The sequence below is a fragment of the Cydia pomonella genome, chromosome 6 (assembly GCF_033807575.1).
Source record: "Cydia pomonella isolate Wapato2018A chromosome 6, ilCydPomo1, whole genome shotgun sequence".
NCBI classification, from domain to species: Eukaryota; Metazoa; Arthropoda; class Insecta; order Lepidoptera; family Tortricidae; genus Cydia; species Cydia pomonella.
This window is the reverse complement of record NC_084708.1, coordinates 22,677,804-22,701,185: the sequence shown is the minus strand read 5'-3', so window position 1 is coordinate 22,701,185 and position 23,382 is coordinate 22,677,804. Positions and strand designations below refer to the sequence as shown.

General features: G+C 35.8%; 3 protein-coding genes across 4 annotated transcripts in view; 2 read left to right on the top strand and 1 right to left on the bottom strand.

Annotated features, from left to right (window-relative positions):
* The first annotated feature begins 1,572 nt into the window (after positions 1 to 1,572).
* LOC133519289 (GPI mannosyltransferase 4) lies at positions 1,573 to 5,500 on the top strand. The gene is made up of 3 exons (XM_061853308.1): positions 1,573 to 1,890; positions 2,144 to 3,083; positions 3,866 to 5,500. The coding sequence occupies exons 1-3, from the start codon at positions 1,725 to 1,727 to the stop codon at positions 4,728 to 4,730; spliced, it is 1,971 nt and encodes a 656-aa protein (XP_061709292.1). The 5' UTR covers positions 1,573 to 1,724; the 3' UTR covers positions 4,731 to 5,500.
* A 468-nt stretch (positions 5,501 to 5,968) lies between these two features.
* LOC133519294 (methyltransferase-like protein 25B) lies at positions 5,969 to 14,491 on the top strand. Its single transcript, XM_061853319.1, has 6 exons — positions 5,969 to 6,120; positions 6,205 to 6,662; positions 9,662 to 10,076; positions 10,557 to 10,666; positions 11,802 to 11,977; positions 14,209 to 14,491. The coding sequence occupies exons 1-6, from the start codon at positions 6,028 to 6,030 to the stop codon at positions 14,286 to 14,288; spliced, it is 1,332 nt and encodes a 443-aa protein (XP_061709303.1). The 5' UTR covers positions 5,969 to 6,027; the 3' UTR covers positions 14,289 to 14,491.
* Positions 12,865 to 23,382, bottom strand: part of LOC133519292 (peptidyl-alpha-hydroxyglycine alpha-amidating lyase 1-like) — a 26,421-nt gene continuing 15,903 nt past the window's right edge. Inside the window, exons 5-10 of one of the 2 annotated variants that reach the window (XM_061853315.1) lie at positions 23,009 to 23,160; positions 21,524 to 21,724; positions 20,959 to 21,142; positions 19,840 to 19,928; positions 18,511 to 18,648; positions 12,865 to 15,931 (exon numbers count right to left, since the gene is read on the bottom strand). In XM_061853315.1, the coding sequence (XP_061709299.1) occupies positions 15,777 to 15,931; positions 18,511 to 18,648; positions 19,840 to 19,928; positions 20,959 to 21,142; positions 21,524 to 21,724; positions 23,009 to 23,160 (919 nt within the window). In that variant the 3' untranslated portion in view covers positions 12,865 to 15,776. Of the gene's footprint in view, positions 15,932 to 18,510; positions 18,649 to 19,518; positions 19,554 to 19,839; positions 19,929 to 20,958; positions 21,143 to 21,523; positions 21,725 to 23,008; positions 23,161 to 23,382 lie in introns of those variants that run through there. The other variant, XM_061853316.1, reaches the window with a different exon arrangement.

The window sequence follows — 23,382 nt, the reverse complement described above, 5'->3', positions numbered from 1 at the left end:
CTTATAATTAGAATATTATACAAAAAAAAAACTTATTTTGCACATTTATAGTAGTCGAATTTCGGGTAACGCTGTATTTGTTAAATTGATTATAATGATATCTGTAGAAACAATAATATGACAATAGTAGGTGTAATTTATGGGTAAATGCGTAAAAACTTTACTTAAATCTGGCGATTTGGGTAATCTGTGGTAGGCGACGGACAAGCAAACTAAAAAGATATTATATATTTTCTAAATTTACCAGTAGGGCCAATATGTACTTAATACAAATATCCTAATTCATAAAACCATAAGGCACTGTTTACCCTATAGCACAGATCAGACTTTTGGGGATGTTTATGAATAAGAGACAAATTTGTTTATTATTATTGCCATTATGCCACCCAGCCAAACAAAACGACCGCTCCCGGACATAAGCTTGATAAGCTAGGTAGGTACCCACTCACTCACACTCAGTGTTGCCAGGTGTGCGGAAGGGAATTATCGTATTTGAGTGTCCAAATTATCGTACAGTCTATCAAAAAGACAGTAAGTAGGTTAAATTTCCAATATATCATTAAAAAAAAACGCAATTTTCGTCTGAATTGTGCAAAAATAAGTTTTATATTTGTGTATTTTTGTAACGGATCCGAGTGGTTTACAGAAAATTTCGACTTACACCAAGAAGCCGAATACCCAAAAGGTGCTAATTCTATACTATTTCTGAGGGAAAGGGTCTTATTTTGCTTCAAATACTAGAGTTTTTGGGTGGCATCGTCTAAGAGCTGAAATTATCGTATTTTTGCGAAGGATAATGCTCTTTGGAACGTACATCATACCGCAGCCCAAATTATCGTACATGTACGATAATTATCGTACGCCTGGCAACTCTGCTCACACTGAACAGAATGAATATGACGTTTGTGAAGACGCACTGAAATTCGGGTAATCCCATTTTATAGGTAACCCCAAGACAAGAGATGAGACCCGAATATCAGACATCGTTAACAATATTTGAAATGTAAAAAAAAACACTTTGTCTCTTATTGCCAAAAATGTTCAGTTTCATATTTTTGCATATGAAACATTTTTTTACATTTCAAATATAGTAAACGATATTTGGTGAAACGAATAAATATTATATTTCTCGGTCCCGAAATCGCGTCTGATATCGCCTGATAAAAGTGCCAATTACATCCACACTTTATCATGCCTGCTATCAGACCCAATTTCGGGCCCGAGCAAGAGTATTTTTCAGTTTCACCAAATATCAACACATCGTTTTCAATATTTGAAATGTAAAAAAATGCTTCATATGCAAAACTATTAAACATTGAACAATTTTGGTAATTCGAGACAAAGTATTTTTTACATTTCAAATATTGGTAACGATGCGCTTATATTTCGTGAAACAGAAAAAGATTAACAGTGCTGAAATCGGGACTGATTTCGGGCCCGTTATCGAGAAGTGTGGATTTAATTAGCGCTAAAGTGTTGATGTAATTGGCACTTAATTGGCTCTTCGGCTTAACGATCAACCAACTGCAGACGGTCTGTCAACGCTGGATAGTGAATGGCCGATCCAAAGACAAACGTCAAAATTATATTATTAAATTAACTGTCACTGTCAAATTGTCAATATATTGTATCAACATGGGGCCTGTTGGCGGTCGTAGATCGCGATTTTAAACCACATAATCTATTGTGTTGTGTTACTAATTTATATCTTCCCAAAGCGAAAAATGTTTCTAAAAACTAAAATTTTAAAAGCTATTCCATTTAAAAATCCAGTGAGGTTGCCTCTTTCGTACTGGATATTGGTATTTATTCGTTTCGCCCTTACGGTCGCTCCTCAATTAGGATATTTACATCCCGACGAGTTCTTCCAAAATGTGGAGGTCATGGCAGGTAAATATACACGACCAATACCTTTTTATGTTGTTGCGCATCTATTTGATTCATATAACCTTAGTATATCCCTCATTAGAGTTTTTATTGAATTATTATTCTGTACATAATTAATCTTACCGACTAAGGAAAGAGCGGCGTCTCTTAGCATGGATATAATGTTATTTTAAACAATGCTTCAACCATTATATTATTTACATGTCAGTACAATAATTTTAGTGTTGACTAAATATATAATACTTAATTGTTTCAGGAGATATATTCAACATCGACGTCGCAAAAACTTGGGAGTTCAATCCAAAATTTCCGATCAGAAACATTTTTGTACCAAAAATGATTTTAGGGCCACCACTGTACTTCATTCGCATACTCAACCCTTACACTAAACATTATTTGGGTATAAACTTACGAACACCTTACTATTTACTTGTTATCCCCCGTCTGTTTGTTTGTTTATTATCATTTGTTAATGATTACAGTCTATATAGAATATGTGTCTTATATGGTCAAAATTTTAGAAATAGATTGGTCATATTTGCAAGTTCATATATTGTACTTGTTTATTGTTGTAGAAGCTTTTCAAATACTTTTGAAATGGCATTTTTTTCTATCCTACTCCTTTTGGTAGCTGAATGTATGTTGAAATCTGATAAAATAATATATCATGATGAGTTTCTAAGAGAAAAGTATGATAAGGCATCTACTCCAGTTGAGAAAGTCAAACTATTTAAGTTGAAAATGCATTTACCGGAGCATTCCTTGAATCATGTGTTTATTCTAGCTACTCTGGTGGTTATAGGAATATTTAACCGTCCAACATTTGTAGGGTTTGCATTTCCGCCTATATTCTTCTGGTTGCATCGTGGCTTGGGGTCTAAAGTTGTTGGGTTCAAAGACTTTCATGTTCGTATATTTACATTTATCCTCTGTGGGGTACCGACTGCTTTGCTTCTCATACTGGTGGACTCTGGTTACTATGGTTACTTGACGATGGCTGATGTGGAGTCTATGAAGTGGACGTGGGATAACTGGGTGGTGACACCGCTGAATTTCCTGCGGTACAACTTGGACATGAAGAACCTGACGCAGCATGGGTTGCATCCTCGCTGGCTGCACTTGGCGGTCAATGTGCCACTGCTATTTAGTGTGCTGGCAGCGATGGCTTTCATCACACTGTCAACTAACACATACAGGTGAGATATCTGCAAATTTCTTTCTTGTGTCTTACAGTTTCATTTTTTTTTTTTACAGTATGTGCATTACCTAAATATAACTTTGCTGAAAAACTTAATTTTATTAATAGCTAAAAGAGGGATAATATACTCGAAAAATGTTAAAAATATTGATTTCTTGAATTAAAAAACCAACATTCAATAACAAAGAAAAGGCTACATTGGGAATTATTTAAAACAATAGGAATACATTTTCCACAGTTCGCACGATTATATTACAACATATATTTGCTAATGCAGAACTACAATACATACAATGGTTCGTAAAAACATTGAGAATGTCGTACGTGGTATGTATGTATTTTTACAATATGGTGCGACTTTACCGCATTAGTGTGATAATTAGCACATTACGTAACTATGTTTTCTACTGTAAAATGTTGTACGATATATGTGCGAATAGGTAATTCGCAACTCGTGTCGATTTACAACACTCCCTTCGATCGTGTTTTCATTTATCGTAACTCATTGCGAGTTTTCTATTTTTCGCACTTGTATATTAACACATCGTAATATACTACACAAAGTCGCACCCCCAAAGGACCCTTTTGATCGTGCCCAAGTAGTTAAAATTTGACTATTCTTTTGGTTAATTTAGTTAATCACTACCTCTGCAATGACGCTAGGTGCCGTTGCCCGCCCTATGATCGCTCCTGACTACACAACTAGATACACTTCGAAATAATTACCCGACACAAGCGTATTTCAAAAGCATTGCTAACGTGACAACATTGTTTTTCCAGGTTCATCCGTGGCCACTACAGAAAACTGCCCAGGATCCAAAGCATCACCGGTTTGATGCTGTTCTCACTGGTGATTCCAGTGGCGCTGCTTTCGCTCTTCCCTCACCAGGAGGCTCGCTTCATTATCCCAGCACTAGTACCGCTCGTCTACCTTTACGGGAACAGGCTACATCCAAACGAGTCTGACCTACCCAATAACAGAAAACTTAAAAAAATACTCCTTAATATTTGGTTCATACTAAATGCCAGCCTCACTCTTTTTTATGGCTTTATACATCAAGGCGGTATCTATTCCTTCGCTAATACGCTACACAGAGAAATCAAAGGCACGTACGGTACACACACATACGTCATAAGCACGCATAGTTACAGCATACCCTCCTATTTGCTACAATTAGAGAGCACGACGAAATTGTATAAAGACAGACACACCGGCCACAAATACAGGCTCACTCCTTCGACTTTCCTGTACAAATATGGTTCTATGCCTATGGACGAACTCTTTACGAAAGTAGACGACGTTCTTACAAACGCCGAGATGCTTTTACATGAATATAAGAAGCAATACAGATTCTACGTGGCCACGCCCTGTTCTTTAGAGCTAGAATTAGAAGAAGCAGCTAAGAAATATTATTACTTTAAGTTGGTGGACGACTTCAGGTATTATCCCCATTTTTGTACGGAAGCGGTCCCTAAGTTCCCAAGTCGCTACGACCAATTCTGCGTTGAAAGAAATCTCTTGAAGAATGAATCTCGAGCTGTAGATCTGAATATGTTCCAGAGAATCTCTTGTTATCTTAAAAAGTTTTGTCTTAAGATTTATAGAGTTAAACCAGTTAGTAAATATGATAAGATTGATAAGTAGGTAATGTTTACTACTTAATTAATCTCATTTCTTTGTCAAATATAAGATACATCACATCTACAATATAAATTATACTGTACAATCGATTCTACTTGTTTAGACTTAAATGGCGTTAATACACAATAATAATATACAATATTTGGCATTATGTACATAATCTTCATCTCATCACACATTCACAGTGTTGACCACAGTTTTAACTAAGAATTTTTAAACTTCATTACAACGATATAAGAACTATAGATGGTCAACTTATATTATAGATGCTTAAGAGTGTATATTACTGTTGGTACATATTGTACACTTACTTTGTTCATACCTATTGAGGATTCATTGTGTTGATAACTTGGGGACAAATGCACATCTCTCGAGGTCAACACAATGCATACTCAAGAGCGACTTTACAAAAAAATTCTTTGTTGTCATACATCACACATGATTCTTTGTCAAATTTTTTAGAATTAATTTATGTAACAATTATTTAAACAAAGCTTTAATTATTTCGTTCCAAATGCTCAATCTTATTCTCTTATTTTTAGAAATTAGTTTTTAACAATAAATAAAAAACATGATGTAATGATGAAGTTCTAAACTTATTAGAGGACTTATTTTCGTATAGCTATTTAAGTGTGTAAGTAGGTATTTTGTTTTTATCTTTGATTGTAATTTATTCTTAATATATGCCCCAATTCTGAATAAAATGAATAGATTTCACCGTGTGAGAGCAATGGACTGCTTTGCTATGAAATAAACGCTGTTTGCAAGCAAAACCTTAATTTATTTTAATTTTAGTAAAATTTAGGTCAATGTCTCCTTATGGTGCAATCACATGCGACGAACCGCATGAAAACAATCCAATGTCGTTGGTTTGGCTCCCTCATACTTAAATTTGGCGACCACGAAATCTTGTCAGTCAGCAAGAACCTGGAAAATTATATTCATCTAATCATTCTTTTGGGTGCTAGTACTAGCGTAAGACAAAGACAGTATGATTATGTTATGATTGTTTGAGATGCAACGAACGAAAAAATCAATCGCTGTTGAGATGACAGTCCTGGGCCAAACAGTAGTTTATAATTAGAAAAAAAATCATCTGCCTCAATAACAAAATTTTTTTTCGCGGTAGGCCCTCTGGCGCAACCACAGAACACACGAGTGTGTTTGAGTAGATGATAAACTCCTTTGACCAGCTGTTTTTGACATTGACAGACACATCTCATCAAGTCATCACTTTTGAAAGTTTCCAGATGGAATCCAAATAAAAAGCTTTCTTTATTATTTAAACATAAGATATATAATGTGCTCGCAAAAAGATACAACTAAAGATGCAATCTTAAAATCTCTAAAAGTAATACGTATGTTCGACTGGCTTCTGGATCTGTATGTATTGGTAAGTAAAACATACACATTTTAAACCTCTGTAATTTAAGAATGTATTAAGTATGTTAAAATTATTTCAAACTCTTACTTGCAGGACTTTTTTGTAGATGATCATTGGGCAAAATTGCCATTATCATGGCAAGAATGCTTCGAAAACATGACTCCTCAAGACCTAGGGGATATTCTCTCTGGAAACCCAACTAGTCATGTTCTGCCTTTATCCTTTTTATCTTTAGCGAAATCAGTAGAAGTTTTAAGCCTTCCTCGTAAGACTAAGTATGAAAAAAGTAAAAAAGTCATTAATAATAATGAAGATTCTTGTGCTAGTCACCCTAAATTAAAAAATCTGTTTCTAAAACATGTAAAATTAAAAAAGAGGCATGAAATCAGTCTAATGGCTGAAGTTGTGAGTTCCGTAGCTTTAGAGAGTAATTGTAATGCTGTTATAGACTTTGGGTCAGGTTTGGGACATTTGGTGCGGGTCCTGGCATACAAAAATAATCTTCATGTGGCTGGGATAGAATGTCAATCACAATTGACAGAGGAAGCTAGGTCGGTATTAGTCTTGGTATGTATTAGAATTATATCAAACACTTTATTTTTAATATCCTTAGTCTTTATGGTAAAGTTTACTGTAGTTAATAAAGTTTTCCTTAACCTTTTGAACACTTTATGTCATGAACACAAACACCAATATCCCGGGTGCAAGCGAGCTAATGTAAACCTTACTTGAAAGTGTGACAGTTACTTTGACAGCGTACATCATGACACCTACAGATGTCCTTGGTGCTGTGGGCACGACTAGTACCAACGACTTTCTTGGCATTCAAAGGGTTAATGCTGTGATTATTTATTTTGTCAAACTGCTTGGAATACAATATATTATTATAGAATGATACTTAAAATATGTTCCTGTTAACCTATGGAGTAACTTTGGCTACATGTCTATATTTTTTGTTTTATACCTTTTTTTTTTGGTTTTTGTAATTTTATTTCATTTCATTCTTTATTGCACCATGGTAATTACAAGATTTTAAAACATGAAAAAGTATCTCATGGATCCGGAACGGGTATGGCAATAGGGGATATTACGAAAAACTCTGCGTAGAGGGCGCCACTACCACATTCTGAGGACTTACCATGAAACACGAAAATCGAAATTTCGTTATCTGCCTCTCTACCACTCTTGCATATTCGAGCGATAAAGAGGCCAGATAATGTAATTTCGATTTTCGCGGTTCGCGATAGGCCTCCGTAAACAAATCGCTTTGATGCAACAACGTCATAGTAAAAACTTCTCAAAAAATTGTTTAAGACAAATATCAAATATCAAATATCAAACATTTATTCAGCAAATAGGCCACAGGGGCACTTTTACATGTCCATTTTTACAAACAATAAATTAAAAAAAAAAACAATTACAAATATCGAATCTATGAAATAATAAATACTTTATTAGAGATGTATACTGTCTCTAAATGTCAAATTACACAAAAAAAAAACTATGATAAAAAAAATAAAACCATAAAATACTAAAATTCTTTAGAGATGTATAAGTCTCTACGTGTCAGAGATAAAATATAAAAATATATATTAAATTATCCTTAGAGATGTAGAGGGTCGCCAAGGCTTGAATTCTTATATAAATAATTAAAAGACAAAAAAATTAAAACAGACAAGAACCGAATGAAGTGTCTCACGTTAATGTCACTCAAAAGTAAAGTTACATACTTTAACATAACCTGTACCCCGTGTAAGCTTAAACAGACCGGTCTCCACAAACAGCACCCGTTCACGAGTATGACGTGTATCTCAGCCATCGCCTCCCTCAACCTTCATTCGGGAAAGTGGCGACCCGATCAACGACGCCACCGTAAGTAAAGACTTTTAAGCGAGCATGACATGTTCAAGCTGCCGGGTTGTATTAATATAAATATAATTAAAAAAAAAGGTGAGATACAACATTTGTGCTTGTAAGTTACATTAAAGACGGCATAGCGCCACATAAACGCGACTACATATTATTCATAAGGAGTGCCTACCTATAAAACTAAATTATAAATTTAAATTGACTTAGAGATGTACAGGTCTCTAAGTGTCCAAATCATTAAAATAGGTATTAAAATAAAATGAAATTTAAAATAAAATAAAATTTAAAATAAAATAAAATCTTAGAGGTGTATAAGGTCTCTAAGTGTCCAAAACTAAAATATTACAATCAAACGAGAACATGATGTTCTCTTGTGTCAGTTCTACTGGACGCTAGTATGGTTATTTCACAGGAAGAAAACGAAAACACTATTACTGACATTTTTATCATACTATCAAGATCAAGCTACTGGCTTAAAGGCATCCTTATCATCTATGAAATCATTCACAGCATAATACGCCTTACTTAACAAAGAGCTCTTAACGTGTGACTTAAATTTGTTAAGAGGCAAATTCACTATATCAGTGGGAACTTTGTTATAAAAACGTGTACAGTTCCCGACGAAAGACGTACTAACCTTACGGAGGCGGTGGGCGGGCACAGCAAGTTTATGCTTGTTTCTAGTGTTATAGTTATGGATATCACTGTTAAGCTTGAATTCGTTAATGTTTTTCCGAACATACATAATATTCTCAAGTATGTATTGAGATGCAACGGTAAGAATGCTTGCATCTTTAAATTTCTCTCTTAGGGATACTCGAGCGCCCAGTCCATAGATGGAACGTACAGCTCGCTTTTGCAGTACAAATATTGTCTGAATGTCTGCCGCTTTTCCCCACAACAGAATTCCATACGACATAACACTATGGAAGTAACTAAAGTATACCAGCCTGGCCGTCTCTACGTTTGTTAGCTGTCCGATTCTCCTCACTGCATAGGCTGCTGAACTAAGTTTGCCGGCTAAAGTGGCTATATGTGCATGCCATTGCAGTTTTGAGTCTAAAGTGACTCCCAGGAAAACAGTTCGATCTTCAAATTCCAGCGTATCACCTTTTATTTTAATCTTGCTGTTATTTACCTGCTTGACGTTAGGTAGCGTAAATTTGATGCATTTGGTTTTCTTTGCGTTCAAAAGCAAATTGTTTGCCGTAAACCAGTTTAATACGGTAGATAGCGCGTCATTAATGCTCTCGAATCTATTTTCCTTTCTGTTCACTTTAAATATAAGGGAAGTGTCATCTGCAAACAACACTATATCATGTCTTTCTTGCACAACTTTTGGTAGGTCATTGATGTATACCAAAAACAGGAAGGGACCAAGAATTGAACCTTGCGGCTTGACATAGTGTGTATAAGTTACTCTATGGTTTATGTGATGTGATAGTGCTGCTCTCTGGCGGCAGAACATTGCAGTAATACTCCCTATTACTTAAATCTATAAGTGCTATTAAATTAATAAAAAATATAATATGCATAATTATTTAACATAGTAACACTAGTTGGTACAAACATCGAAAACATTTAAAAAATCGTCAACCATATAATAGTTTTTATTAGCAAGAAATGTCTTCAACTTTTTTGCAAACAATAATAATTATGTATTATTTTTTTTCTTTTCTAGGAAACTTGATCTACAATTAGAGTATACAGCCAGTAAACACTTACCCGAAAACATCATAGCATCTCTTCATAGACCAATCCATTTTAACATGACTCTAACTTGCAATGAACAACTGCATCAACTAAAACTCCCGGAGGAAATGAAAACCTATGGATTGGTAGGACTTCATCCATGTGGAGATTTAGGTCCATTGTTAATAAAGCATTTTATAAACTGCAAACAAGTTAAATACATCTGTGTTGTTGGCTGCTGTTTTATGAAACTAACATGTGAGGGAAAAGAGACTGGGTATCCACTTAGTAATTATGTAAAAGGATTGGACAGCAAATTGTCTTATGTTAGCAGAGAAATTGCGTGCCACGCCATTGAAATATACTTGGAGAGACTGAGGAAGGACAATTATGATGATCTGAAGGTAAAAAAGTTTTTAACCTTTTGACCAGTATTCCACTTTGATAAGTCTTATGTAGGGATGTAATGATACATGATTTTGCCGATACAATACCGGGTCTCTATTGTTTCCCATAAAGTTTTAAGTTATAATGTATTGTTTGTCCGCATTTTCGTTTGCCATAATTTGTTTTTTCTCAGATACGCGCAACTTTGCAGGATTGCCATAAAACAAACCTAACCTAACCCAACCTATCTATAGGAGGATAACCTAAGGAAATTCCTGAAAAGTTAAGGGTTTCAGAGTTATGACTACTTAATGATAATATGACTATCATTACATTATGACTTTCAATAATTATGCCAAACAAAGGGATCCGTACAAATCGTACAATACCAATTTTTTAAGTAAATAATCGGCGATACAGATATCGATGGCTTAGTAGTTAATTAATAAATCAAATAAATAGTAAATTTAAAAGCTTTATAAACATTGCGTTCACAGGTTCATGCTTACCGAGCAGCTCTAGAGAGGATTCTAGTAGAACACGACCCGAAGCTGAAGCACGCACCCGTCAGGAACATCAAGCACTCCAACGCCATGACGTTTCAGCAGTAAGTTTAACCATTATGTACCATTGAAAATACTTGATATGGGGAAGGCAGCTTTCAAAATAGAAAATTTAAATCTGGGGGCACGGTAGTGCTCCCGCCAAGACAAGCAAAGCGAAGCGCCCTTGCGCTACCTACCTTTTCTCGAAGCACTTTGTCGTTTTTTTGAACCCTCATAACTTGGGTTTGGATTATATCAGACAAACTAAATTCTTGGAATATAATTTCAATAGTGGACTTATTAAGCATAAAAAAATTCAATTGGATAGCTCTCATACTTTTACTAGATTTTATTAATATCTAAAAAAAACGATTTCGTTACTGACTCGCGCACTGATGATCATCAAAACCCTTAGGGTACTCCCTGAAGTCCTAGGAAGCTGAAATTTGGTATGTAGGATAGTACACAACAAAGAAAATTGAAATTGTTGCCCCCTAAGGGGGTGAAATGGGGGGGAATTTTGGATGGGGAATCAATAACCGCTGAACCAATTTAGTTGAAATTTGGTATGTAGATAGTTTTCGTTATGGAAAAGGCTATATAATAGTTTTCTACCTCAATGTCACCCCGTAAGGGTGAAAAGGGGGAGGAAAAGGGCGCAATCGGATTGTATAAAAGATGCCCTAGATACATATTTCAGGATTTTTAATAGTAAATAATAATAATAATAATAATCACCCCCAACCCTTTAAATAACAGGATGGAAGATTGTCATAAGCAACTTATAAAATAAGTGAAATCCCATCAAAAACATTTTCATGTAAAATATTGCCAAGACGAAACCATAAGGTTCGCACTGTGAAAAACTTATCAGATCTCATGTAGAGCCAAGCTTCTAACTCTACAAGCCCTAACTTCACAAACTCTTCACCGTAGTTAAAATATATGGCTTGGCCGTTTCGCTACCGTCACATGGGCGTAAAAATTTATTAACTATACATTTTTTTTTATTATACAATGCTTGTGTTGTGTGATGTCGATGTGCGTCGGCGTCTAGTGAGCGCTTTGGAAAATGGCGTCGCCAACGTTGCGTGTAACAGCAGCCATAGAGTTCACTGGGCGCCAACGCTCGGGAGACGCTAGTGGGGGCGGATTTTAATCTCAAGATTAATTTATCAACCACTATTTGGTTTCAAGGTACAGCACGCTAGCGCTCGAGCGCCTCAACATCCCCGTAGTCGATGTCGCTCGCGGTGAATCAGATCTGCTACAATGGCGACGCGTGGTAACGCTGTACACGCTTCGACTGGTTTTGGCACCTGTCGTTGAAACTGTGGTGTTGCTGGACCGCGTACTGTACGTGCTTGAACACGGTGAGTTGTCTAACATACTTGTTTGTTTACTTTGACGATCTTTACATTGGATACCCACGCCCTTCTGGTGAGCGAGAGGGATATTCATAGCGATTTGACGAGAAACAAAAAAAACCTAAATCTCAGTAATATTGATACCAAAGAGAATTTGAAATAGAGGTTTGTCAAAGAAAACTTAGTAGCCACAGTAAATTTACTGCCATCTTTCGACATATGATTAAAACTTTTAGAACGTCATTTCACTTTGATCCTTATTCTTTCACTGATATGTGTTAAATATCTAAAAGTAGTGTCATCTGTGTATCATAGGCCAAAGGTATGGCATCGTTTCGAGCGATAGCTACAAAGTTATCTTTGACAATCCACCTCAATTTTTTTAAATTCTCTTGGTTGGTATAAAACAATACATTGTCATTTACTGAATGCGTAGTGTTGATCCTGCTCAAGTCTCATGAATCACGCTGTATATGTATATTGTATACGTTCATACGTTCATAGCACTGTCTCGCTGACGCCTCAGAGCGGCGTGCCGATCATTCGTTTCGTTCTCCGCCTCATTAATCTTGTACCTCAACAAATTGCTAGCTCTCTGACATTAAGAGCACTCTGTCTGGTATACGGCATCGCTGTATTTATACCCATTGATTTATAATACACTTAACTAAACTGTGGTGGCAGGATGGTTCCATTTTTATCACTTGTCACTATGCCCGTCACTTTCGCACTTACATACTTGTTAGAACGTGACAGGCATGGTGACAAATGATAAAGAGCCGACCATCTTAGTCCTACTGAATAGATCAAGAACAGAGGCTCTACAATCTTTTTAAATTTGTTAGGGCTAAGGAAAAAAATATTATTAATCTTCAAGAAAATTAAACAAGATATTCATCTTCAATACCTTTAATACTAAAGGAAAAAATAAAGACATCTATTATCTTAAGTACATTTTTACATTTACACAATCAATATGTACAATACATAACACGACAGAGACGACGACGGTCTACTTAGGAAAGGCAAGATATAACATTAAACGTCATATAGGGTATAGAGGAGTATAGCCTTCGTGCTGTGGTTATCCTCAGATTAGTCTCAATTATTTGGCACTTTCCCACAAGATTTAATAAATTAAACTAAATAAAACCCAAAAGTTGGATTTTAATGAAATTAACATTAAGTATAATTTTGTGGAAATGCATTTAGTATAATAGAAAAAATGTACATTACGGACCATTGACATATCTAAGGACGCGTCTTACGGGCACTAACGATGGTGCTAGTTCAGCGATGTCACTCACGAATTCCCGTCCCGTCCCTCCTTAGATATATGTCAATGGGACCATGTATTAAAAATAAATTAAAGGACATCAATGTTTTTTTGGCATTAACAATTTGGCACTTTCCAAAACGATTTAGGTACAAGTAGACTAGATTAATAATAATAACATATAAAATAAGTTACCCCCTATGACTTCTTATTAATAGGCCGGAACGTTGAAGCATGTTGGAACTTGTTATCCTAGGAACTATCAACAATGTAGATAAAAGGAACTAAGTACTCTTGTAAACATTTGTGTTCAAACTCATTTCGAAATAGCGTCAAAACTTCGAACATGGAGTCAACTTATGTGCTAAAATAAAGACACTTTATTTCTACATTTACATAAGGCAAACGTCCCAATGCTCGACATGCTAATTACCTAAGAGTTACGGCCCAGTAAGTTCGTGTTCTACTCTCACTGAACATAAGCGAGATGGAAGTGCGTGCCCGGATGCGCGGATATTATATTTTTTTTATTTTTTTGTACGTTTAACGTGCCCTCTGTTGCTAATGACGAAAGTTTAAAGATGACAATTCATGTAATGGGACAGTGACGGCGAGAATTCGACGTCTACCTTAAGTGAAAACTTTATTTAGGACATATGTATGTGCTTGATAAACCAAAATAAATACAATTCACAAACTAATTGACGATCGGTCTGGCCTAGTGAGTGACCGTGCCTATGAAGCCGTTGGTCCTGGGTTCGAATCCCGGTAAGGGTATTTATTTGTGTGATGAGCACAGATATTTGCTCCTGAGTCTCGGGTGTTTTCTATGTATTTAGGTATTTGTATATAATATATATCGTTGTCTAAGTACCCACAACACAAGCCTTCTTGAGCTTATTGTGGGACTTAGAATCGGTGTAAGAATGTCCTATAATATTTAATTTGTTTTTTTTTTAAGGTTTATCCTGTGAGATTCATCCAGTATTCGATCCAAAGCTGTCACCTCGAAACCACATCATCGTAGGAAAGAGAACTTGACGGACAGAATTGATAATTGTGTACCTTTTAAACAACATTACTCAAATGGAAATTGAGCTATTCAAATAAATAAAAAATGGTAGTCGGCCATTGGGTTGTATGTGCTCAGAATATTTTGTAGGTATTAAGTTATACTTTATATGAGTTGTACATATTGTGAAGATCAAGTCGAATGGGAGGAAAATATATGTATTGTTATTTAATGATCTTGTTTCATTTCTATTGCTTACGTCTGAAGGTATCCATTTACTAAATCTAGTGTAATTGGTGTTAATGAGGTAAATCTTTACATATAAGGTTCTAGAGAGGTATAATTGCTTTGATATGATTAGTGATTATTTTACAATCAGTATCTATACTATTCACATTCTCGATTCTATATACATGGTCATTTACTATTTTATATCATTCAATTCATTCAAGTTGATCCTCATACCTAATTTAGAATTTTTAAATATTTGAAAATAACTAAATTTCAATATATAAGGCAAATAATTATAATTCGTTTTTAGATTTTATTTTTTATACACCAATATTGAAAATTGAAATATCTAAAATTCCTACTATTGCAGGGTTACCTGAGTTTAACCTTTTGACCGAGTTTACACAAATCATTTTTAATCACTATTGTTTAATTTTTTATAACTTATTAAAATATAGAAATGATTTATTGTATGTTATTTAGCTTGTAATATAAACTTGGATCAAATAAATTGAAAATAAACAATAATATTGTCAATAATATATTTTAAATGTCGACTATGGATTTTTATAAACTGTAGTTTAAGTACATTACTCAATTAATGAGGTGATGTGATACAAGTTTTAAAACTAATATTTACTCAATATAACGAAATTAAATAAACACAACTTAATTATTTTTGGCCTTTATACTTTAACCGAAGTTATTATTTCAACCTAATATAAGTGTAATACGCTAACGCTTTACAATAAGTTTGTACGACAGGCAACTTACAAAAGGAAATATATGATTAAATCAAACACAAAGATATAAATATATACCTACATAGAAGACTCTCACATCTGTTAGGCGAGTTTACAACCGTTCCGTTTAGTAACAGATAATCTATGCTTCGCTGTTAGTCATCCTTTAACTTGGTAAAAAGGTAACTTAAAGAGAGTTACACTAAGATGTACCGTCATAATTTCATAGAAGTTTGACGTTTAAAATAACACGTGCTTTGCGTGTACTATAAAAGTCGTTGCAGACTTGTCTTGGTTTAACTCAATTCTCTGACGTGGAATTATGATAATTTTTATATGGAGTAGGTAGTGTTACTGCGTTCATTTATTTAGAAATGTAACATTGAAGAATCAAATAAAAATACGGTAAGGACCTGTCGCCGTGAGAGGTATAAGACTGGAATGATACAAGACCTTTCTTCCCTGATTCCCTATTCTTTCTTTTTTGAACATTACCTTCCTTCAAGCAATTCGCATCAATAATCCAAAGCCGAGTCGAAGTGATCACGCGTTAGCAGGAGGCTGGGGCAGCATTGGCGCCGGTTCTTCATCAGAATCGTCAGAGTGGACGCGGGTGAAACGCCGTCGCTCGAGCAGTCGGCGTAGCTTGAACTCGCCGTGCCCGTACTCCCAGCGGCGTCGCGTCACGCCTTTGCGACCTATTGAACCAGACTTTTGAAATAGGGAATTTGTTTTGCCTAGCATACATCGGCCAACTATTGTCATTTCTTTAAAAGGCATAAGAAAATACAAAAAATAACTTGCCACTTGTCTAGTTTCATTGAAATGCTCGTATTAGCTTGTTACGCTTATTTTAACGTTTTGGTTTGGCTCCTGGATATCTTTTAATAATCAGTTGCAGAATTAATTTAGTCTCGCACAAAACTGAAGAGATTTTTTCAACAACCTCAGATTTACCTATCAGTGTTTAAGGTAAGCCTTCGTACAAAAAAAAATGGTTGACGAAATATATTTTGCACGAGTCTCTCGAACAACTTAAACGAATTGGTGCAAATTATATTACGTCAACTATATTTTCGTTGCTCTATTTTGCTACCCGAATTCCCATATTGCGCGGAAATCGCGAACCACACTTATAGGAATAGAAAACTTAATCATCCTTTGATGAATTATCTTTGAGTGAATGAGTTTTGCAATTCATGTTTATGATGTACCTCTTCTTTACGCATATTAAATGTAATTGGATAAGCACGAAAAATGAGATATTTGCTAGTGCTATGTAATTTAAAATTGTGCTATAACTGTGGTCAAGACACATGCGAGGAGGCGGTGCGTAAAAATAAAAATACAAGAAGCTGCTTCCAATAAATATATTTCAATTAAATATTTTACATCGCATCACTAAGTACTAAAGCATAAGCATAACTAAAAGTAAACATTACGTAAGTACTTTGAGTACGACAAAATAAATACTAGCATTAAAAATAAATAAAGTCTGTACGAAACACATTGTGCTAGGAATGGTAAACAAGCGTAACATAATATTAAAGGTGTATACAGCGTATTAATATAGTCACCCGCAATAATAATAACAACAAACCAACATTCAATTCAATGACTAAATCAACATTCTGTATAAATATTGAAATTTAAAAATAAATACATAATAATAACTTTTTGTCCACCGTATGTTAAAAAATACGTCGCAATTTTTATCGATCGTAATGTATACATTGGTTACATTTATCAACGGCGGTCAAAAGGTTAAACTGGTTATCAGATCACAAAGCTTGAAGGAGATCATAAAATCACAAATGAAAAAAATCTAAAGTTTCTACGTCCATAATCTAATTACTTATTTATGGATTGAAAGATTCTTTATTATTAATTAACATAAAATAAATAGAATATGTAAAAATGTTCGTTTACTTAAACAATTTATTTTTAGTGTTTACTTTTTCAAGTAACACGATATCAAGAGCAGCACTATGATTACAATTTATAATAGATTCGAATAGTAAAAATGCACAAAAATAATCTCAGTTGGCTATTGACATGCAAGACTAGCTAGAACATAATGATATTTTTAGCGTGAAAAATGTTTTCGACACGCCAAGTAATGAGATGTTGTGTTCAATCTTGCATACCAAATATAATTAAATAACAAATCCCAAAAGCATAAAAAGTTTTAAAACATGCACAATATTTATATAATGAATTCAAATGCCTTAATAATAATTTCTTGGGCAATTTGCGATTTCGTTGTAAGTAGGTACCTACATATTAAGAGTTATTTTTACAAGGTGTTTAACCTACAAGCACTTAACTTCAGGATTCACGTATGATTACTATTTTATCTCAAGTAGGTATTGATTAATGAATAAATTAATTGCATACAATATAACTTAAAGAAGGTACACTAAAATTGAGACAGTAATTAATTCTACTACATAGGTACACGTAGATAAAGTAAAGCATAAATATATATAATTAAATCATCTAACTTCATAAAGACAGATATACATTTTAACGTACAAAATGTAATTCCTCTTTGCGAGTAACGGCTGATTTAGGATGTCTACTTCTCGAAAGTAAACTTGCTACTTACGTATTGAAATATGTAAAATTATAGGTATTGTAAAAATAAAAATAATAGATTTATATTCTAATATTTCATAATATATTTGTAAAGTGGACGGGCAAGAGGACTAGGTAAGAAACTGGTTATTCAAAACGTGAAAACCGTAAGTTATATTAACCAATTATAACTATGAATGCCTGTATTTTTTCATTGGTAAACTTATAAAGGTTTTCCATATTTATAAGTAAAATAAGTTAGTTGCGATAAGGTCGATAATGACAAAGAAAAAATTGACGCATATAATACTCAATACTACTTAGTGATGACTTATGTATTCTATGCGTCAAATTTATCTTTGCATTATCTCTAAAACATAAATTTAGGTACGGTACGGGCATCCCGTCGTTGTACTTAATTTAAATTGGAGATTAGCGAACAGAATTTTATGATCGTGTTTCAGACTTTAATCAATAGATCGCTTGCACTAAAGTTGTATTAGACACAAAAAATAACTACCGATTTTAACGAGTATTAAACGCCACTATTTTATACAAAATAGGGAATGAAGGTGCATATTAAACTACATGCATTATCAGGTATAGAGGTAGTGGTGAAAAGGTTAAAGATCATAAACTGTTCGCTATATCTTTATAACCGGGCATTAGGCGACTAGCGGCTCGGCCTGCTCGTCCTTACCTTTGTTCCTCGCGCGCAGCAGCGCCAGCGCCGCCACGGCCAGCAGCGCCGCGCCCGCCGCGCCCGCCGCGCCGCCCGCCGCGCCGCGCCACGAGTCCCACGCGTCCAGCGGCACCGCCGCGCTCTGCTCGCCGAGCGCTGCGGCATGCCAGCGGCCTTAGCACGAGTGCGTCGCGACAGCATCTCGCGTAGTTGGTACAACACTCAACTCTTTTTAGTTGATATAGATATAAAAAGATGAATTGTCTATTCTGCACGCGAGATACTGTCACGCGCACGAGTGTTATGGGGTAGGTACTCAGTGAATATCACCGGCGAATCGAACGCCTCAATTCTTTGGACACATTTCAGACGAAGTGTTTTTAATTTTATTATGGTTATTTGATAGTAGTCAGGGACCTACCAGATAACCAATATCATCAAAACACTTCATTGCAAACGTGTCTAATGAAATAAGGGGCACAAAAACACTCTGGTATTCATCGGGTATTGATCCACTTTACGCGTTGCACATTATGTATACATGCGAAATCACGATTATTCGCGGGAACTTTTTGAATTACCGCATCACATTTTTTTTTTATTTGACTTAAGTACGGTTCCCACCGAATGGACGGAGTCGGTGCGTATTTTACATTTGTACAATCGTAAGTCGGTCGGCTCCTCGCGGAAGTCGCGGACGCGACCTGCTCCGGACCGACGCCATCGCTTTTGCCATACATAATATATAGGCACATTGAAAATGCGCTCCTGCACCGGCCGAATCCAAACGGTCGGTGGGAATCGTACATTAGTTTTGAGGTTATATTTTCAAAATATAAATAATTGTATGCTTACAGTAACGTTGTCGTACACACACACACACATATACATTTTAATCTTATTTTAATGACGTTAAAAAACTACATAAATAAATCATTCATGCAATCACGTGAACTAATTATAAGAAAGAGATAGGGTAGGACAAAATAATAGAAGGGTATAAGGATTTCAAAACGATTAAATTACCTTTTAACACCTAAAGGGGTGAGTTAAACAAAATTCTGAAAACGAAAAAATACGCTAATAACAAAACAATATCTATACCAAATAATTCAGAATTGTTTTAATAAACTATTAATTTAAATTAATATAATTCATTAATTTGTTTGACTTACATGATAATTACGAAAGCAATATTTAAGTATCTATTATATTTTATAATATAGGAATTGTATGTGGTAAAAAGGTTAAATTATAACTAACTACGATTTATACTCACTTATCATTTTAAGACTATTTTAATACCTACACATAACAAGTGGAAAAATATAGGATAATATTACTTACCAATAGTGGTTGTAGGTTTGACTGGCACACTCATATTCTTTTCAATTTTCGTTTCGTTCCGCAAAACATCGTCTTCGAATTTATATACTCTAGAACAAAAAAATTAAGTTTATTCTCTAATTTGAGACATCATATAGAACATTATTATTATTATTATTAGGAAGTTTCAGGACCGCGCATAAAAAAAGTATGCTTCTGGAATGGTGTATTCCCATCTGGTGAATGGAAATGATTCACTCCCATCCGGGGAATAGTTTCATTCGAATAAGAAGGATCCATTCCCATCAGTATAAAATTAGTAGTCAGTTGTTCATAACGATCAAAAACATCAAACGGTAAATAGATACAAGATTTAATTAACATTTATATTTACTATAGCGGGTTTAAAGTAGATAAATAGAATAATGGCATGTGGGTTGCTAAAATTCAATCCATGCTTATGAGCTTAGAGGGTCCTTCCGTAAAAAAATATTACCGCTCGAATACGGAAGAGCGACAGAGGGGCAGATAACGAAATTTTGATTTTAATTTTTCGCGGTAGGCCCTCTGTACAGAAGTCGATGAAGTAAATCGGACCTAGCTGACTCCGCATGGCATTTGCAATGATAAAGTGTGGTATTGTCATCATTAATATAAAAAAAAAAAAATTTTAAAGTAAATATGACGTTTATAATGACACTACCACACTTTGTGATGTTCAAGTCGGTGCAAAGTTAGCTTAGTAATTACCGGAACGGATTGTCAATAAGTCGTTCTGTAGTCACATACGTTGCCTACGTAGTCAGAATAGTCACCTGAACGGATTGCCAATATGTCGTTCTGTAGCCACATACGTTGCCTACGTAGTCAGAATAATCACCTGAACGGATTGCCAATATGTCGTTCTGTAGTCACATACGTTGCCTACGTAGTCAGAATAGTCACCTGAACGGATTGCCAATATGTCGTTCTGTAGTCACATACGTTGCCTACGTAGTCAGAATAGTCACCTGAACGGATTGCCAATATGTCGTTCTGTAGTCACATACGTTGCCTACGTAGTCAGAATAGTCACCATAACGGATTGCCAATATGTCGTTCTGTAGCCACATACGTTGCCTACGTAGTCAAAATAATCACCTGAACGGGTTCAGCTCAGCGACGTACACCTTGGAGCCATCAGCTGTAGTAACTACGTCGTGTGGGTTGCTGAACTCTGCCTCAGGAGCGAAAGTACCAATAAGTCGAGCTGAAGTGAAGTCAATGACGTAGCCCCGGACGGGCACGTTGCCCGACGGCCCGTTGACTATGTAGAGCCGGCCACCTGGGGAGGTTTAACCTTTTAACCGGAGTTACACTTAAAGTACAGAAAGGTAAAGATAATTGTTACCGTCAAGTGGGCTAACGGGGGACAGGAGGAGGAGGAGGAAATATTTTCTATTAGCTAGATTTGTACGTATTTAGTTGAAAAAAAAAGTGTAAAGTTACACCACTGTCCCCAGTTACCCCGCGTTACGGTATCACATTTGCTTAGAAAGGATGTTGTTAATACACATAGGCGTACAGGGCAGTTAACGCTGATATATATATATATATATATATAAAATATACCTTCCAACGGAATTATGTTTTGTTTTTTCATTATTATTTCTCGGCCCTGTATATGGTGGGATTGGTGGGATATAGAAATAAAGTTTAAATTTACCTCTAACTGGAGAATAGGCAACACTAAATAGCCTCGGCCCTATAAGCCAGTTCTTGAACCCAGCGACATAGGTCCCGTTATCAGACCGGAAGCAGGCGACTCGGCCATTTTCTCTGTCGGCCACGCAAACTAAGCCTCTGTCTTCGGCCAGAGTTAGGGCATGCGGCACGTTGAATGAGAATGGGGAGGCGAATCGGGAATCTGAGGAATACAATCAAATTATTCATCTGCTGGTACAAATATCTTGCAAGTAATATTAAACCGCCGCCTCAATAAGTAGTGAAAACATTGTTATGGCAGGTGCCCGGACGTCTTTGCCCACCCAGTCTCATTGTCCACCCAAACTTCAATCCAAAGACCGACTGCTGCGACCGGTTCATGGGTGTCTATTGTTGCACCTGTGAAGGGGTACCGGCAGGCGTTCTACATGACATTAAAAGCTCTCCAAGGGACCTCTACGTGTTGGATCTATATCCCCACGCAAGCCTATCAAAAGACCGGGATTTATAGGCCCGTGAAAACCAAGGAGATACAATACAAATAATATAATAAATAAAAAATATTATCCTGCTTTATAGCAGGCGATTTAACCTTTTAACCAAATCGCACATTTAAGTGTTACAGTTAAAACTTCATGTTGTTTGTGTTGTCTTCGTGTTTTTTTTATACGCCGAATCGTAGACTTACAAACCCAAGTTATAAACTCCAACCATTCTGCTTTACAAAAAGTAAACCAGCACTATGAGTTCCCTCAGAAGGTTAATACATTCGTGCCCACTGTACACGCTCGAGTAGTCGAGTACTATGTTTCCTAAACAGGTACATTAAGCGCTGATGTGTTAAATATGTTAGGTACTCCGGGTCTTTGTTGTATGTAAATGCTTTGAACATATGTTTTGTTTTTTATTCACCGAAGCGTTAGCGAAGGTTTACGTTTTCACTCGGGCAATTTGCTTTCGTGTCATGTCGCAAATTTGTCGCAATTCTCAACTTTATCTAGTGAAATTTTGTAAGCAGGTTCAGTAGCTACATAGAATTTTTCTGTCGTTTCATTTTTTGGAAAATGTACATAATGGTGGAAATTGGCATAAAGGACTTAAGTGCCATTATGGTCTATGGCACTTAAGACCACTGTGAGTACCTACGCTGTGAAAATGGCTCAACGAAGTTAGTTTTTGTTTTTACATGTTATAAGCTAGAGCCACTAGTTTAAGAATTCAGCACAGCTACCACAATGTCCCCACACAGGTACAGTAAGCGCTAATGAAGTATAATATAGGTACTACTACTACTACTACCTAACGGCATATAGGTACTCACGGCTACCCCACTGCAGTAGTAACTCTCTGTAGGGCTCTAATTCCATGACGTGCATGTTACAGCAGTCGTTAGGCACGAAAAACTCGCCAGACTCGATGTTCTGTTAATAATCCAAGGGGTACAGCGGGCGCTAATGAGTTTGTGTACATATTGTTTGGTACTTACGGCTCCCCCACTGCAGTAGTAACTCCCCATCAGGACTAAATTTCATGATTCGTGTGTTACAATAGCCGTCAGCCACGAAGAACTCGCCAGAGTCGAGGACGGCGACGGCGCTCGGCTTGCAGAAGTGGCGTTCGTCGTTCCCTGGTACAAACCTAGTGAAGTTGGGTACAATAAGTACAATATCATGCATGTGTCATTTTCTAACAAAATATACCACACTGGAAGCCAGAAGGATACCCGGTAGTATCCGAAAATCGTAAATTCGTAATCTGCCTCTTTATTCGACTTGCATATTCAAGATTTTCGCCTTAGATCCTCTGGAGACTTCGTCCGCGTTAGTGTAGTAGCTACGTAAGATTTTACACTGTAGTATA